At 42.3% G+C, this 17,770-nt stretch overlaps 1 protein-coding gene across 1 annotated transcript in view; it reads right to left on the reverse strand.

Annotated features, from left to right (window-relative positions):
- The window catches only part of LOC115364805 (spermatid perinuclear RNA-binding protein-like), a 65,257-nt gene that overhangs the window by 35,833 nt on the left and 11,654 nt on the right, over nucleotides 1-17,770 (reverse strand). The window contains exons 2-5 of the mRNA XM_030059409.1: nucleotides 7,972-8,091; nucleotides 4,485-4,711; nucleotides 3,007-3,172; nucleotides 452-596 (exon numbers count right to left, since the gene is read on the reverse strand). Coding sequence (XP_029915269.1) covers nucleotides 452-596; nucleotides 3,007-3,172; nucleotides 4,485-4,711; nucleotides 7,972-7,974 — 541 coding nt within the window. The 5' untranslated portion in view covers nucleotides 7,975-8,091. The remainder of the gene's footprint in view (nucleotides 1-451; nucleotides 597-3,006; nucleotides 3,173-4,484; nucleotides 4,712-7,971; nucleotides 8,092-17,770) is intronic.

A 17,770-nucleotide genomic window follows, 5' to 3' on the forward strand; every position in this document is an offset into this window, starting at 1 on the left:
GACGATACAGGAGGCCACCTGAGACACGCAGCTCCTTTTACACCCATCCCAACCCAATGATCCCCAGCGGAAATCATCTTCCATTGGCCATCTGCCGTTTCCACCACACTTGACCTAGATCCATATCCTCCCTTCTCCTTTTTCTCCGGTTCGCCCTCACAGCCACCCCCCTGACTCTCAAATTTCAACCCTCTCCCAGTATCACTCTCCCCATCTCCCCTAGATTGTCTCCTTTCTCCAGCTCGGGTTTCATATCTCTTTTGTACCTTCACACATTTCTCCCTCCCCCCCTCTCCCTCCTCACCCTGCTTCCCTTTCTCTCTTTGTCAGCCCTCTGTTGTCATGTAAAGGTCAAATAAAAACAGGAAACGCATCCTCCCAAATAAGAGGAGCAGGAGGTGATGAGGCGGGGAGGGAGGGGGTGTAGGAGTGGGGTGGGGGGGGTGAATACCTTCTTCTGTGGTGTTGTGCTCCTCCCTCATGGCTAAGGAGGAGAGGGTGATCCTCAACGTGAGCTTGGGGTCTTTGGTGTTGAAGACCCGGATGGCCGCCTCGGGCACACACGACTGCACCTCGTACTTGTCCTCCGTCATTGTCTGCAAGGTAGGGCTGCACGATTAATTGAAAATCGAACATTGCAGTCGTAATATTGACTCCTGCAGTTTGCAAATCACAAGGGGCTGCAGTTTTATACGGGTGGGGAAATGTGTCTGGAGGAGCTTTTTAACACAAGGTGTTCTTGTACTGTGCAGAATCCCTGGCCTACTAATCAAGTTGAGTGCAGAAGTACATCATGTCTTATTCATACAGAACAAATCCTATGCATCAGTCGGTGCACATGCACACTGATTCAGACGTACAAAAATTTGACATTTAACAGCTGGGAAAAGTTACTTAAAGGAAATAAACTGAGAAAATGCCCTGTCATTTTTTTTGTCAGAATCAAAAACGCAAATTAAAACTTTATCATACACCGCAAATGCATCTTTTCACATTCAGCTTTCATCCTCATTTTCAATCTCTGTTGTTACTGCCAAGAAATCCCAGTAGACTCAACAATCTTTTTTCTCAAGATGTGTGTGACATTAGATGGCATGTTTTCAAGTACATTCTTGCTATCTCGTCTATCTGAGAGATGACCCCATCCATCACCCCTCTCCCTGTCAGCTTCTCCCAGTTTGGCCCAGGAAATGAGAGCTTCAAATGGTTTCCTCCCTTGATGATGAAGCACACAGAGAAGCTATGGCAGGTAATTAACTCTGTGATGGGGGCATAGGAAGCACATTTCAGTTCTGTGGACACCGGGCACCTCTCTCTCTGTCTCTCTCTCTTTTTTCTTTTTTTTAGGCCGGCAGCACTTAACAGATGCTTGGGGGAAGTGCTAGTTGTGGTTCTTGTTGCTATGCGACTAATGAAAAAAAAAAAAAAAAAAGCCCATTAGAAACACTAAGCTCTTTAAAAGCTGAAATATTTTTAAATTCTAGTGCTCAGAATTCTGGCCACTAAAAACCCGGCTAGGCTCTTGGTGCTGTTGGAAATGCCCAATAGTGAGAAAAAAGAGAAAAAAAAAAAGAAGTGAGCGCTGTAAAAACAGGATCCCAGTGGAAACCTTTAAACCAAAAGTTGGGGTGTGAAGATTATACTGCCATGTGAGTTTTACACAGCCCAAGGAGAAAGAAGAATGTCAAAGATAAATCAAGTACGGTCTCAGCGGGGCAGTCCATCTCCTCTCCAAATCCTATCACCCCCCCCATTTCACCTTCTTCTTCTGAAGAATATTCATGTGTGGTTTACAAGAAATAAAACCCCAAACTTTTCTTTCTGGCCTTTATTTATTCATACACAGCGCAGTGGGGCTAGAAGAGATTTAAACAACACAAACAAACAAAAACACCTGACACCTACATTATACAATCATTCTAAAGCTGGGCCTACACTGTACGATTTTTGTTGCTGTTTAACTCCACTTCACACTGAACAAGCAAATCATCCGCGATGTGCTACGCTCACATTTTACGTCCTTAAACTGTACAGTCCAAATCATCAAGCCACGACCTGAGTGCTCACATTGTAAGTGCATATCATTACATAAAACTGCCTGCAGACCACTCTGGCTATTGACAACTGCAAATAAAGGTTTGCTTCATGAGATTCTCTATTTGTCTCCTGCTTGCCAGGATTCAACTATTACAATTCCCCATCCCTCTCTCTCTCTCTTTCTTTCTTTCTATCTCTCTGGTCGACCAACATTTCTGACAGTACATTGGTCCATGATTGGTCGTCGCTCCCCTTCTGTATGCTGCATGGCAAACAGCGGCCAGTGACTCTGAAATTTTGCCCGGCTCTACTGTGAGCTGTTGTCAAAAACAGGCTCAAATCGCACAGCGCAGGCCTGGCTTAAGAACATCAGTGTTTTATTGCCCATAATGTCAGGGTGCTGTGGCGTTCACCATCAAAAACGTTACAGCTGATTGATTGCCTACCATGTGGTTCAACAAGGAATTACAGCTTATTACACTGCCACATTCATGACAAATGCACTTTTCAAGGATGTCTGAGGCAGAGAGTGAGCAAATTCTACATATAACTCATATAATTCAAAGATAATTCATATAGATAGATATAGAGATATTTATGTGTGTGTGTTTGTGTGTGTTTGTGTGTATATGGTATTCAAGATCTACTGTCCATCATATGTCTTGGCAGCACCCCTTGGAGCTACCATCCCTGTACACTATGCATTGGTATGTACTGCTGTACTCTGGCTTGTCAGTTTGTCTCTGCTGCAATGTCCCCTGACACATTCATGTACTTTTATTGTACTTGCAGCAGTTCTGGGAGCGCTCTCTGCGGACAAGCATTTCTATTGAAGCTCAGATCACAAAAGATGCCTTTTTAATGCCTCCCCACCCCAAGGTTGCTTCCTCTGCTTTGCTTTCATTGTTCATTTTGAATGCACAGTACAGAACATTGTTTGGCAGCGCAGTGTTGTAGTGTGCAATGTACCTGGATCTGCAGGGGGAGGTTGGCGCTGATTGTGTACAGCAGCAGTTTGGTGGGCTTCTCCCTGCACATCAGCACCAGTTCCAGATCCATGTCGCCTTTGATCAGCAGGCCCTTGGCCAGCAGGCCAACGCGCATCACCCCGCACAGCACCGACACACCATCCGGCCTGAGGGCACATGGATGAGAGCCACCGTCAGACTCGCTCACACAGCACTGCAGGATTTACATAACTCACCTTCTGGCGGCCATACTGGAGCTCCTGAGCTCCTGGGCAATAACGGCTGAAAATGTATGACTTGGCCATCTCAACACAGCTGAACACACAATTAATTTCTCTTGTTTCTGACAAGGAACTCATCATCTTACAGCTGATTCTGCATAATTGATAATGTCAGCTTTGTGATTTCCCTAAGTGTAGTACGTCTGGTTCGCTAACCAAGTACAGCCCTTTGAGATATACTGTGTGATTCTGGGCTGTAATAAATTTTGACATGACTAAACACATCACAGTTGTGCACCAACTCATGTATCAAGCAGGAGCTCACAGGCTTGCAGCTGCTGGTTACCATTACATCACCTGCAATGATAAATTACCCTGCTGGCTAGTTAGCTAGCTAACACTTTGTTCAGGTTAACTGAGCTCACTCTTGTCAAGCTGACAACTCAGAGTGTTTTGGAATAGTGACTATAGGGCTAAAGACAAGACAAGCTTACTGCATCACAGTAAGCTGCAAATAAATTAAACATATCACATTATCACTTTTACTTAGAATGTTGCTGGATGGACCTACAGACACACCGCACTCTGTTTCACATTGCTCTATTTTTCTAATCTGGTTGTTAAATATTTATTATTTGTGCAGAACCATGATGGCACTGCATGTGGTTGCTGGAAAATTTGTGATACAGGCACAGAGCCTCTATGTGGATGTTCAGGGTGGGAAACTGACATCAGCTTGATATGACTTTGCCTGGGAAGCTTGTTTGATCATTAAGTCATTGAATTATCACATGCACCCTCACTTTAAGAACTACTACAGCTTTCATAAGCGAAATGGGGAAATGATCTGGCACTGTGTTGGGGTAATGTTGATGCTAGGAAGCAAACCTTACTGACACAGAGCAGTATGGTTCAGTATGGGTAAAAAGGACTTCCTATGGAGCCTAAGGAACCGTAAACAACAGTTGGTGTCATCCCAAACGGGGCTGATAGGGTTACAGGTTGGTTTCTGCACACTGTGCTAAAATACTGCTGCAATCCTGATTAGTAGTCAAATGGAAAACTGATGTGTGATAACACACTGAGGCAATATGATCATAATAGGGACAGCGTGAGAACAGAACAGCACCAATACTATAATGTAACACCATTAGCTTGCCCAGTGCAGATATAACAGTGCTGCAGCGATGTAAAAACCCTTCAAAGCAGCAAAATGAGAACACACATTCCTAATTAATGAGAGCCAGTAGGGACATACTTTGTGTCAGAGGTGTCTCCCGCTGTACTGTCACCCGTGTCGTTACTGGCTGAGGTCTTCCCTGAGGGTTTATCGAGTCCGTCCATCCAATCAGAGACTTTCTTCAGGGCTCCCTCCACGGTGGACACCAGCGTCTGGACCGCCTCCAACTCCTCCGGTGACGGGTAGACACCGGCGTGCTTGGCCATGACATGGCGGTCGTCATTTGCAAACGATCGGAACGACCTCTGGGATCGGGCGAGGGAGGGGAAGACATTACCATTAATTACACCTCCATTTTAGGCTCATTTTCATTTCAGTTGCTGCTCATATTGTGCATGAATTAAAGTTAGTGACCAGGTAGATGCTCAGTGTTTTTGTTCAAGGACATTTGAAGAGGACACACGGCCCACCGATGGACGCAAATTGGTTGCTGCAGGGATCAAAACTTCAACCTTTTGAACCTGTGGCCTATGAGACGGTCTTTCTAGCTACTAAGCCACCTTGCTGCCCTGTCATTATCATTATTCAGCATAAATGTCAGCACCAAGAATATCAATTGGAAACAGTCAAGATCGGACCACTCACTCATATAATGAGCAAAAAGGGTCTGATGCTTTTTTATATGAGGGTTTCTTTCCAAAACTCTATAAATTAATTACCTGAAATTCATTAGTCATTAAATCAAAAGCAGCAGGGAAAATGAAAACGTGTGCAATATTATGTGTGCAAAGGTTTTAAAATGACTCATAACTTTAATAGTAACCCATAATGTGCTTATTTTCATGGCAGAAATCCTTTAGTAGGTGTAGGTGCTAATTCCTTCCAAATGGTGAATCTCTCATTTTGGCAGGAAATCCTCCATATAGTCATTTGCTGTTTTCTGTTTTGGCTACCAGCAGACAATGGCCATGTCGTGACAGTCATCAGTGCTGAACAATCAGAAACATCTGATGTTAGGCGTTTAAGAGGTTAAAAAAAAAAAAGAAAGGGATTATCTTCATTACTGTTAGTCACCCTCAAAGTGATGCGAGCTCTGGGTAATTGCAGAGCAACTTGTCTTAAATTGTTGATTGTTAATTTGCTTGAGGAGGCAGACAAAATCCACAGCAAAATAGATTTCTTTTGAACTCCCATATGCTGTTGTTAATTCAGCCAAAATCCTGGCATTGCGTTCCTCAGCTTCTCAGATAGGCTGGTGCAAATGAGGAGGCTCGTTTGCGGCGTCGGCTGCTTGGTGTCAGAGCAAACACTCACATCGCCGCCTGCAAGATGACAGCAACACCTGAAGCGACCTGTGCTGCTGCCAATCTCTGCGCAGCCGGTGTTACTTAACATTAACATTTATGACATGTGCTTAGGGATGGAGCCCATCTCTCTGAAGAAAAAAAAAAAAAAAAAGAGAAAAGAAAAAAGCTGATGTGCAAATTAGCTGGGTGCTCGTTTTTCTCGAAGCCTGACTGCATCCACCAGCCGAGCAGCGTGTGAGGCCTTCGGTTCAAGGTCAAACAGCTATCTCTCTCAATCTTCCCTTCCTCTTCATCTCCTCTCCTTCCTCTCTTCCTCCCTCCCTTTCTGCTTCTTTCTTACCCTCTCTGCCTGCAGCGTGTAAGCACCTCTCATTACCGTGAGTTATTTATGATGGTGCTTTAATAATTCATGGCCTTGAGTCTCGGGAGCTTGTGCTAGAGTTGCGAGGGTCATTCATCACGACCTAGCTAATCTCTGGCTGAACCGCCGGGGGCATTCGTGGTTCTGTAGCAGCCAGTATGGGCAGCGTCAACAACCATAACACTCACGCGCACACAACATTAACAAGATCTAAATGAAAGATTAAGACTTGCAGAGCGCTGATAGCAATTTTGGATACCAATCACTGGCAGGGTTACCTCTACCTGTTACCTGAATGGATCACTGATACCAAGAAACACAGAGTAGCAGGCCTGCACTGCAATTAGAGGGGAAAGATATTCTCTATGTGGACGTAAAGCAATGCAGAGTATCATTTGTTTATACTGACACCTGCACGGTCATCAAAATGTAGCTTTGTGTAAAACTGACTCCTTCTACACATTTTTTGCTTTAAAAAAACAGATCTAGGAACAAATTTCATCAAAAAATTATACGCGAGGATTACATCTGATAAGAGTTATGCTTACAGATTACACTTTCACTCGGTATCTGTGAAGATACTGGAGTAGCTGCATGCTGTGTTTTTATAATGCTGACAAGATTTTTGTCAAGCAACTGTACTACAAAAGGTGACTCACACATGCAGACATCATATTAACAGGAATATACTGTCTGTAAGAGGACAATACTATTATTTTTCAAGAGAATATTTATCTCCACCAATGAATTGCAACACATATTTGGGTGAGGCAATGTGATTGGATCAAATTTACATTTTTTTTTCAGTAACAGCCTGAATAAAAAAAGTAACTAATCAGCAAAAACTGAAATTCTGAACTCTGCAGGACACTGGTAGTCTAATTTTGTCCGGTGCATCCAGCAGTTTGGTGTCTGTTTCTTCCGGCCAATCGTGGACAAGGCGATGTCACATGCAGGTATTTACAGCAGTTACAGTGGGGTTTGATATCTGAAAATACAAGGTTTCAGCGATCTGAAACATCAATAGGAGAATTAACGAGCAAGGTCTTCTTTCTAGAGCCGCCATTTTGCACCGGGGTTCAACAACTATACAGGATTCAGGACTGAAGCAGACAGAGTGGACTGCAGCAGTCAGGAGTCAAACAGCTGACAACATTCAGCAAGGTCACATGATGAACAGTGAACCTAAACTGGTCAGCAAACTGGTGCCTGCAGCCGAATATGGGCCTTCTGACATACCGACACAAACCCGAAGACAAACACGCCTCTGACATTAAAACCACTGAGGAGGCAATCAGTCAGCAGACATGAACCCTTTACAAAACATGAGCAGATTCACTTGATTTCTTTGAAAAACACAGGAAGAAAGCTATGGAGCAAATCAGTAATAAAATACCAGAAAATGTGCTTCAAAAGCAGTAAAAAATTGCAAGAAAATGACCAGTAAATTAGCAAAAAATAATTTCAAAAAATTACAACAAATGCATATTTATATTCTAATTATATTTATGATTACACTACAACAAAAATATTCTAAAATTACCACAAAATTATCCTAAAATCTATGACAAAATTAATAACGATAATAATGATGATGATAATAATAATACATTCAAAATACATGACCACAAAATAACCAAGAAATTCGTGAAAAAAAATCTGTAAAATAAAGAGAAATAAACTGAATTTTGCTTAAAGGGTCCAATAAAAATAAAAGCAAAAAGCTGGGTTATAGTTATGGTTATTAACTTCTGATTATGATATCATGACAAAACTAATACTAATACATAGCAAAAAAAAAAAAAAAAAAAAAAAAAACGGGGGCAGGGGGATTCAGGACAGGTCTAATTAAAACTTTATAGAGAAACACACAGAATCACACATGCAAGGGGCTCACCATGTCTGTGGGGGGTCCTGGGTGGAGGTGGGAGGGGGAGGGGGGTTCTAGGTCAGGACTGGGGTCCCGTCACTTGGCCTCCTCATGCAGTCCGATCCAGCTCGGCTCAGCGGAGCGTCACTGCAGGAGGAAGCGGGGAGGAGAGAGAAAAGAGGCTTATGGAACAACTCAAGAGACAAAAAAAGCACCTAGGACTTCTCTATTATGTATAAGTATTCAGAGAATGCAGGTTTATACATGTTTTATGCCTGGGTGATACGGCTTTGACCTTTGAGTTTTGTACTAGTTGTAATGTTTGTGATCAAGGAATTAAAGCTCATTCTGCTGTTGCTCGCTTTTAAGCTGCTCTGGAAAAGAGTGTCAGCTAAATGCCTGAAAATACAGGGAGGCTAAAATGCGATTGTTGCCGACAACCCCAATTTGATTATTTCAGTTATTCTGCTGCATACTGTAGTCGTTATTAGTTGGAGCTGTTTTGACGTTTTGTTTTAATGATGTCACACAATCATCACTCAGTATTTCTGGCATCTGTCAATCAACATCTGATGAAGCAACTACTGCAAATAATGCAGAAAAATTCACCTACTCTTTAAACAAGCTTTAAAAGTCAACATGTTCTGCTGCAAATGCCTTCATCAGGGGAGAGCGGTTCAGTTTTCTCATTCCTTTGGTTGTTTTTGATTCATGCACCTTGGAAGAGCTGCAAGGTTGCGGCAGATTTATAGCCTTTGGTACAACTGCAGCCGACACTGTAAATGAAATGAAACACCTAAGTGTTGCTATAATGCCCAAAATCTGTGATTATTCTCTGTGGAAACTAAAATGCCCATATACACTTGTGGTACAGCCATAGTACTAAAAATTAAATGTTAAATGGCAAGAGCGCTGCAAAGTCACAAGCTTTCCCTGCATAAAATAGCAGAACAGTCTACAGTATGTCCTGTTTACTATGCACAATGTTTGTCCTTTTTGTGCACAATTCATGCCAGTACTCAATGTATTAATAATAACATGCTCCATTAATTTATATCCTGCAGCATCAAGTGGAAAAAGTAAGAAAAATCAAAGGTAGGTAAAACATAAAAGCAGGTCTACTGTGCTGTAACCAAACAAAGTCCTGTCTGTTTACTGTATTGTGTAATGAATATGACTCTAGCATCGACACAGCACTGCAAGTCTGCCGTGAATTTTTTTTTGAGTTTTATAGAGCCGAAGCTGAGGCAGAGATACAGTATTTTTCCATCGTCTCGCTCGTGATGCCCAGAATTTTCCGCCTGGCTCCGTCTGAGAGAAACACAAGAACAGATTAATTAAATTACGCGTAATTTATTTTCATTATTAGAACGCGCAAGACGGCTGCTGCTAACACAGTCAAGTGCCTATGAGGTGCAGAGCAGGGAGGGAGGGAGAGAGAAAGAGAGCGAGAGAGAGAGAGAGAGAGAGAGAGAGAGAGAGAGAGAGAGAGAGAGAGAGAGAGAGAGAGAGAGAGAGAGAGAGAGATGTATAAAGTCCCAGGAGAATCACTGAGGGTCAAACTGAGCATCAATTAGATTCTCCATCACCTTGACCTTGTTTTCAAAGGCAGTTACTACGCTTACAGCCTCCAGTTACCACAGCCTCTGCTCACTAGTATCTCTTCAGTAGAACCATAAAAAAAAAAAAAAAAAAAGATGAAAAATGAGATGAAACTGTCTTACATCCACTGGAGCAGAGGCATGTCAACAACATACAGAGAGGGGTAAAATAAGGTCGTCTGTTTTCTGGCTTTCAAAACAAAGCCATTCTATTATTACAGCGTTCAGCATGGTGATATATTACCTCTTCATTATACGTTTCTGTCGAATCCCAAGCAAGTGAGCTCTAATTAGCATGCCTGCATGTCTCCAATGGGAAAATGCTGTTTGTTTATGGGACACAACTCAGGGAAACAGGGGGGCGGTGAGGCGAGTCAGTGCTGCAGCTCCAACCGGTTGCTGGAAGAGGTCAAAAATGATCTATAGTGTCTTTTTATTTCTTGTGAAAAAAGCATGCTGAGGTGTGACGTGATGTGAGGAAGGATCATTCAAAGGTATAACCCGACGGGACACCAGTTAGGGGGAGAAGCTTTATTTGTCTTATAGCTAAAATTTTGTGAGAGTTCTGTTGGTTGAAATTCTTATTTCCGCCCACACTGGTGCAGTATGCCATTAAAGATACAGGGTTTAAGAGACTTTAAAGCTGTGTCCCAAAGGTATACTACATACCAATACTGAACAGGACATACTGTATCCCATTCTTAATAGTATTTTTGGCTAAGAGTATCACAGAATTTCAACATTCAACACCACTTTTTACTAAATGATCCAACACGTCTGCTGACAGCGGCATCATGTGACTCATGATATCTTCTGCCGCCTTCCAACTTCAAATTTGAAGTGCACACATACAAAAAAAAACACATATTTTCCCAACAGATGCTTCAATTTATTTTGGTTTTAATGAACTTCTCCTTAAACTGTTTTCTCCTGAGACAGCAGACATGCTCCGGTCAATGAGAGCTGTTTCATTATTTTTAATTTTCTGCAACGCTCTGCACCGTAGGACCACAGTGTGCAGTAACTACACACTGAAATTAATTAGCAAACTGAGTATACTGTTGACATTCTTGAGTATACTGCTTTTTCATACTTTTCTACTATATACTTGGTTAGAATGAGTGTGTAGTATGGCTTGGGGACATGGCTGAAGGGGGACATGGCTTTAAGTGGCATTTGGACACGCACAAATAAACAAACAAATCATCATTTGCTCAAGATTGTTACTGAACCTTCAAAACCTGATAGGCATGTGGAGGTGCTTGCATTCTGACTGCAACCCGTAAACAGCCCAGACAGCTGTAATGTGAAGAGAAGCGATTTAAGGACACGGTGGTTTACAGAAAATAGAACCACAGGAAACACAGAACAGCCTTTTGCCAGACCGATTGTGGGCATGCTGCAGAGATATGAACTCATAAAATCAATCCTTAAACATAGATATCAGAGATAGCGTAGAAATGGCAGGTGTAAGCAGCAGCAGCTCGGCGCACACCGACTCACGTCAACAGGAACGGGAATAAAACAGACTGACAGTGCACGACACATTATGGACAGCAGCACATAGCGCTGTTCTGCTGCAGTTTTAATAAATTCCCCATCCCGACTCACTTTCTAATAACCTTCTCTCCCTGAAGAGAGGAGGCGATTAAACGAAGATAATTAAGAATACAGCGATGACTTTTTAAGGACGTTGACGGTGCTGTGGCGGTGGCAGATGGTGCACTCAGCATGTGACAAAAAGGCAGCGCTGAATCAAAAAACAGTGTGAGGAGGACACATAAGCAAAAAGGATATGAGGTTTTTTTCTTTTCATAATAAAATAAAAATTACGCAGCACTTTTAGGAAACGGTGTTATAAACGCGCTGCACATAAACCGAACCTGACACAGCGACCGGTAAAAACACAGGATGTTCTATCTGTGTGTATTTGCTATGAGTCAAGTTCATTTGTACAGTTTTTAATCACAGTTACAGCCTAAAAGGGCTTCACAACAGCCATTATGAGGCAATAAATGAAAACGACACCCTCCAACCTTACACCCTTACATGACAAGAGGAAAAAAACAAAAAAAGACAAAATACTTTCACCAAATCTGAACCACGGTTGGAGCTTTTTATTTTGTTTTGCCTGCCTAGGAGCAATTAACCTCATTAAAACTGATGTCACCAAGACAAATGTTAGCAGCAGTTCAATCTCACAGAGCTAAATTAAGTTGATTACGGTTTAGTGCGGCTACAAAGGCAGCACTCGTTGTGCACATGTCACCAGAAACTCATCAGGGAGGCCGGTTATCTGTAATAGGAGAGTGTAGAGCTCAGGGTTAGAGGTTAGATTGCACCCTTGCTAAAAATGCACGCACTCATGGCGGTGGCACTTTGGATAAAAACATCCACCAAATGGCATAGTGGTGCTCTTACACAGGTAGTGTCTCCCTAATGCGTACTCAGCCTCCCCTGTCCCCCCCGTCCTCCATTTTGGGGAAGGTTAGATGAACCCTGGGAGAGTATGTATTTTAGGCTGTGTTTATTTGGGTCGTTTTCACTGCAGGAAACTTTTTATGAGCCGGCTTTTATGTTCACACAAGACTTCAAATGGTGCACTATGCAATCCAGCTGGCTTACAGCAGACGAGACACGAAGAAAAGAAAACACACACACACACACACACACACACAGAAAAAGTGAACGCATAAATAAAAGGGCTTGTTTTCTCTTTCAAAAGGTTCCACAGCAAACATGTGATCTGACAACAAAAAGCGATACAGGCTCTCACATGATGATCCAAGAGCTGCGGATCATAAACATGCATGTGAGCACATGGGAGGGATTTCTACCATTCAATACTACTCTGGAAGCCATTAAAACTAATGAAACACTGAACGAAAAACAAATTTGTGAGAGCTGATATCATGAAATCAAAATGTGCAAGTGGTTCTTTAGGATATGAAGTAAATTAAGTCTTCTGTTGACAAAATTACACTGTCAGAGACTCTGTTTTGTATGCAACCTCTACTTATACAAACCTATTAGAAAAGACATTGAAGACCCAGATATAAACTTTGACGTTGGCTATTATGACTGTTCAAAGCAGAGTACATATTTAACTGTCTGAGCAAACCTCAGTAAATTAGATTTCCATGGTTTTAGAGCAGGAGCCGTCTCACTCAGCTGTACAGACAGTGTAATGTATATTATAATGTGTATTATGAGCTCCAGTGTGGATGATGTGTAGCATGAAGGTGCCGTCACACCTAGACTTGGTTTTCTTTGTTTGGTCTGATACACTGTTGTGTTTCTGCATCTGGTTTGTATAGGTTCACATCCAAGCCTTGACCAAAAGTCACATGACCGACGAGCAGCTCATTTATAGGCTTCAGACGTCACACGCAACATGGAGCACAAACTTTCGCCCCAAATATGGCTTTCTGTATCAAATGCACTTCCTCTTTGGGGAAAGTCCAGGAAGTTCTCACATCATCATTCCTGTCACAGTCTGTGATTTAAGCTGGTATTTAAAACTCGGACATATTCATCTGCATGTCTCTCTTTTAAATGAGACCGTATCCACTGAACTCTGCTGCCACTTTTCCAACCGACATCATTTTTTGACTAACGAAAAGCTAACAAGTTATTATGTCACAGCTGGATGACCTTTGACTGGTGTTGCTTTGCCTGCAAAATTTAAGATAACAATCACTCTAGCTTGCAACTGAGGCAAGTATATAAAGTATACTTGTGCACAAAATGATGAAAGACTTAGACTTTCTTTATTGTCATTGCACAAAAAACACAACAGTGAGTTTCTGCAACGAAATGTCGTCGCTTGGCTTCCGGTGTACAGCAGAGTTGGGATTATGGGGCAGTTTAAATAAATCTATTACTATAATATATGGGGGGAGGGGGTGTGGGGAGGGGTGGGGTTAGGGTTAGGCATTGAGCAGTCTGATGGCCAGGGGGAAGTAAGTGTTTCTGAGTCTGGCTGTTCTGCAGCGGATGCAGCATTATGAAGTTTCACCAAAAGGTGGATTGATTTGTGCAAATGCCATTCCATATGCCCTGAGTGGGACGTCGTAATTGTGCATCATCACGGCTGACTAACCACTTCGCATTCGCAATTTGTTTTTTTTACACTGATTAAGTTTATTTTCATATACAAACGTCCAGATATTACAAACTATGTTTTAAGGCTTTGAGAAAACTGCATTCATTTCTTTCGTGGATGATTTTATGATCTGGATGTCTCGCAAATGCTAACGAATCAGATGACGACAGGACTTCTGAGGCCTATGGGACAGAACTGTTTTACCGTGGGCTTAACTGAAAGTAAAATGGGATGCACACTGGCACACACACACACACTCACCCTGGAAAAATACCACATGGGATGGTGACATGAAATCCTGAGGGTTGGCAAACAGATTATACTGTATTACAATGTAGGCACTGTAACACTGAACACTGCGAGTGTTTGCAGTGAAGAACATATTTCACCATCCGTGCAAATTCTCTGTAATCTCTTTTCAGAGGCAGAGATGTCTGACTCCACTGTCGAGCCTTTAAAACCGACTATAAATGTTATATAAGTGGGCCACAGCTGGCCCGAGGGCGGGGGGGGTGGGGGGTGGGGTGTCATGTGGTGGTGTTTTGGAGAGGAAACAAGACTCAGCAACATGGTACATGCTCATCTCAGACAGGAAGGCTGGTGCTGATGGGGGACAAGGTTATGTTTACTTTTAAAAATACCATAGTTATCTCCCAGCATGCCGGCTCCTCCACTTTGTTTCAGCCTGAGCTGGACTGGGGGCCGAGGAAGGCACCAAACTGACACAGACCTGCACTCGCACCAGGTACAAGTACACACAATTTTATTTATACTGCATTTCCATCTTAGGCATTTAGCTGACATGCTTGTCCAGAGCGACTTAAATGAGTGTAAAGCCTGATTTGGACAGAATGCAGAACGGTCACGCAGCTCAGTGTGCGCACGCGAGTCGCAGCTGGGGCGCTCAGACCAGAAACATGTTTCTGCGTCCCGTCCGCTCAGAGTAAAATGTGCTACGGGAGCAGAAATACCTTGTGAACAGGCTGTAATGTTGCTGCACGACAGCCGAGGCAGCAACCTGTGCCTCATCTTGTTTTTTCCTGTTTGTGTAAAAACAGCGCTGGCGGCTCACTGTACTTTTCCACTAACTTCATATCGTCCAGCTTCTCCTTCATCTGCAGACGGTCACGAATCAAAACAGACACGTTTACTTTGGATTTTCTGAGTCAGTGTAGGGACTCATGATTAATCAGTTGTTGGGCAAGTCTATGGGACCTATAGCCTGCATCTCTCTCTCTCTCTCTCTCTAAAAATAACAACCAGCAAATTGCATGAGCAAGAAAGTCTAAAAATCTAGTTTTTTTTTTCATGGCAATTCAAAAACAGACCCAATTTTCAGAATCCAAGTGATAAGATTACCATCTCACAATGACTGCTGCATTTAAAATTTGCATAATGACGATAAGTAGTAAACAGATCACTGAATATTATGTGCTTCTCTACTGATGTGATGCAAATATGACCACCTAGTGAATTTTCACTTTGCACTGCTGTGAAATTACACTAGATGCCAAAACTACCTACTGGTGTGAATAGTCCAAAGCATTAGGAAAGGAAGCGAGCTACACTACACAGCCAATAAAGCATCCGTTTCGCATCCTGTGTGGATAAGCTCAAACAGCAGGGTAAACTTCATTGCCAAGAAGTCAAGCAAAACATTCACAAGAAAGTGTAGAGCTGGGCAAAATGGCAAAAATACAACAGGGCATTATTTTTCATAGATTGATGACTTTTAGTGGTAAAAAAAAACAAAAAAAATGTATTTGGGCCTGGTTTCTCCATAGAGATTGACCTTTCTTACTGTATATAAAAATAAGTGAACTAGCCTATACCTGCAGAATCAATCAAACTTTTATTACAGGCATGAACAGTAAAATTACAAGGCTGGATGGCAAAACCACTTATGTACAACCTGCAGATGTTAAAGAGCTTCACAAAAAAAAAGATTCAGTTGTATAAAATACCAAAGTCTGGGCACAGCTTTTATTCAAAGGCTCACGTTACATATGCAAGTTTTCATATTCATTGTGCAATGTCCTTTTTAAATACCTTCTGAATGAAAAGCGATGAAATATCATTGAGTGCCTTTGCACAAGTTCATACTGGTGTACCTTAAAATGAGAAATATCATCCAGCTCTAGCCAAAAGCCAGAAATACACTGCAAAGACAACAGCAAAAACAAATATTCTTGCATCCTCAGTATAACTGCAGTTATTAAAGAGATGCTGAAGAAGGATATAATTGTCAAGATACTGAGGCTGAAAACACTTTATTTTTTATATATATAATAAGCCATTTTCAGTGCGACAAGACAAGCATGACTTGAGTGATGTGATTTAGGGAAAAGATATGAACCAAGTCTGCACAGCTGGGGTAAGCAAAAATAATGTGTGAAATATCATCAAAATATATCAGAATGTTAATTAACACCAGTTCGCTGTGCTCGTGTGCTTTTTAGACTGCAGGCAGAGGTGACGCAGCAGCCATTCACTAACAAGCTGTTATTTCCCAAGCCTCGACGAGGAGACTTCTGCACTTCTGTCCAGGAGGAGAGGTGAGAGCACGGCTCCAGGCAAAGTGATAATTGAAGATCCTGTGCTGCAAATATCAGGAGTCAGGAGGGCAGGGCAGGAGATGAACCTAACCTATCCACTGAGCCAAAATCCACCTGCCGCCTCCACTATTTAACAAGCCAAAAATGAAAAAGACAAGATGAACTTTACTGATCGACCGGGGGAAATCGTGTAACCGTGTGATCTTCATTTTTTGTCTGATAAAGATAGAGCCTGCGCACTGAGGCTTGGCCGAGCTGTGACATTTGAGTCCACTATGGATCTTCATCATGCCAATTTTAGAAGTCCTGCTCACATGTTCTACATACAAAGTTCGCAGTCACCTGGCATGTGATGTCACACAGGTGTGCCTTAACACAGGCAGAGCCTATGTAGCTACAATGAACAGGAAGTGAGGAACACCACAGAACCTACATTAGAAAAAATCTTTAGTATGTTACCAAAGAGAAATACACTGAAAGAGTCACTGAGTCATTGGAAAATAGAATAGAAAAATGTGGAGGACATGTCATAGCATTCATCCCTGAGTTAAAACATGAATTAAACATAAACATTGTGGTCTACAGGCATCCACAGACTTCCAGTGAAGTCAGTGGGGTGACATCTTCCAATGCTGGAAAGACCCAAATACCTGCGGTGGTTTGAGTTGGAGGAGAGCAAGCTTTATTGTTTGGCTTTTCCAGCTGGCAGATCTCCGCCTGTCAGCGACTGGTCCACAAACTGGTGATGTCACAGTGGCATCAAACTCTTTCAAAATATGTTACTCATCTCCAGTGAAAACAAGTCATTTCCCTTTTTTGTATTTGGTGACCAAAGCAAAAGTTTGACCCATGATGTATTTGAATATTTACTGTAATACAACAGAGCTAGAGAGATGAGCGAGGGCATGGCAATATATCAATATTATGTTGATATCAACTAGATATCATCTGGGATTTTCACCAACTAGCAGCTCTCAGTCAACTTTGTTAACTTCAGCTGTCACAGCCTGTTTCAAGCAGTCCTTTAGCTCTAATGTGAACAGGGACTATATGAATGTCCACACATGGTTATAGGGTAATCAGACAGCTATACTATACTGCTTAAAAAATATTCATAAGAAAACTACTTAAAAGTGTTGAATTGCATATTATCCTTTGCTATAATTATCTTTTCCTATTTCGAGATGGGAAAGAGGCTCCACATGACAGCTGAAAACCTGCAGAAACGGCAGATAGAGGAACAGACAAACTACTAAAAACAGAATATAAAGCCTTTGGCCGGCGACTCGTGGCACTGTGCCACCCTGCAAAGCGTCTGTGCCAGGTCTCCCCACAGACTCACCAACCCCCCCTCCTGTTCATTAGAACAGCTTTACGAGCATCAATCGGTACATTCAGCCAACTATTTGCCTGCTCATTTGTGTACAGTCGGGGTCCCCTGGGGAAGGTGCAGCAGAGTCAAATATTGGCCAGTCCCCGAAGCGTTTTTATGAAGCCCTGCTGCACCGAGCTGCTTAGTTATAAAACAGCAGCTTCTGCCTTCCGCTTGAAAAGTGGTTTTGGTG

Source organism: Myripristis murdjan, chromosome 9 (assembly GCF_902150065.1).
Source record: "Myripristis murdjan chromosome 9, fMyrMur1.1, whole genome shotgun sequence".
In the NCBI taxonomy this organism is placed as follows: Eukaryota; Metazoa; Chordata; class Actinopteri; order Holocentriformes; family Holocentridae; genus Myripristis; species Myripristis murdjan.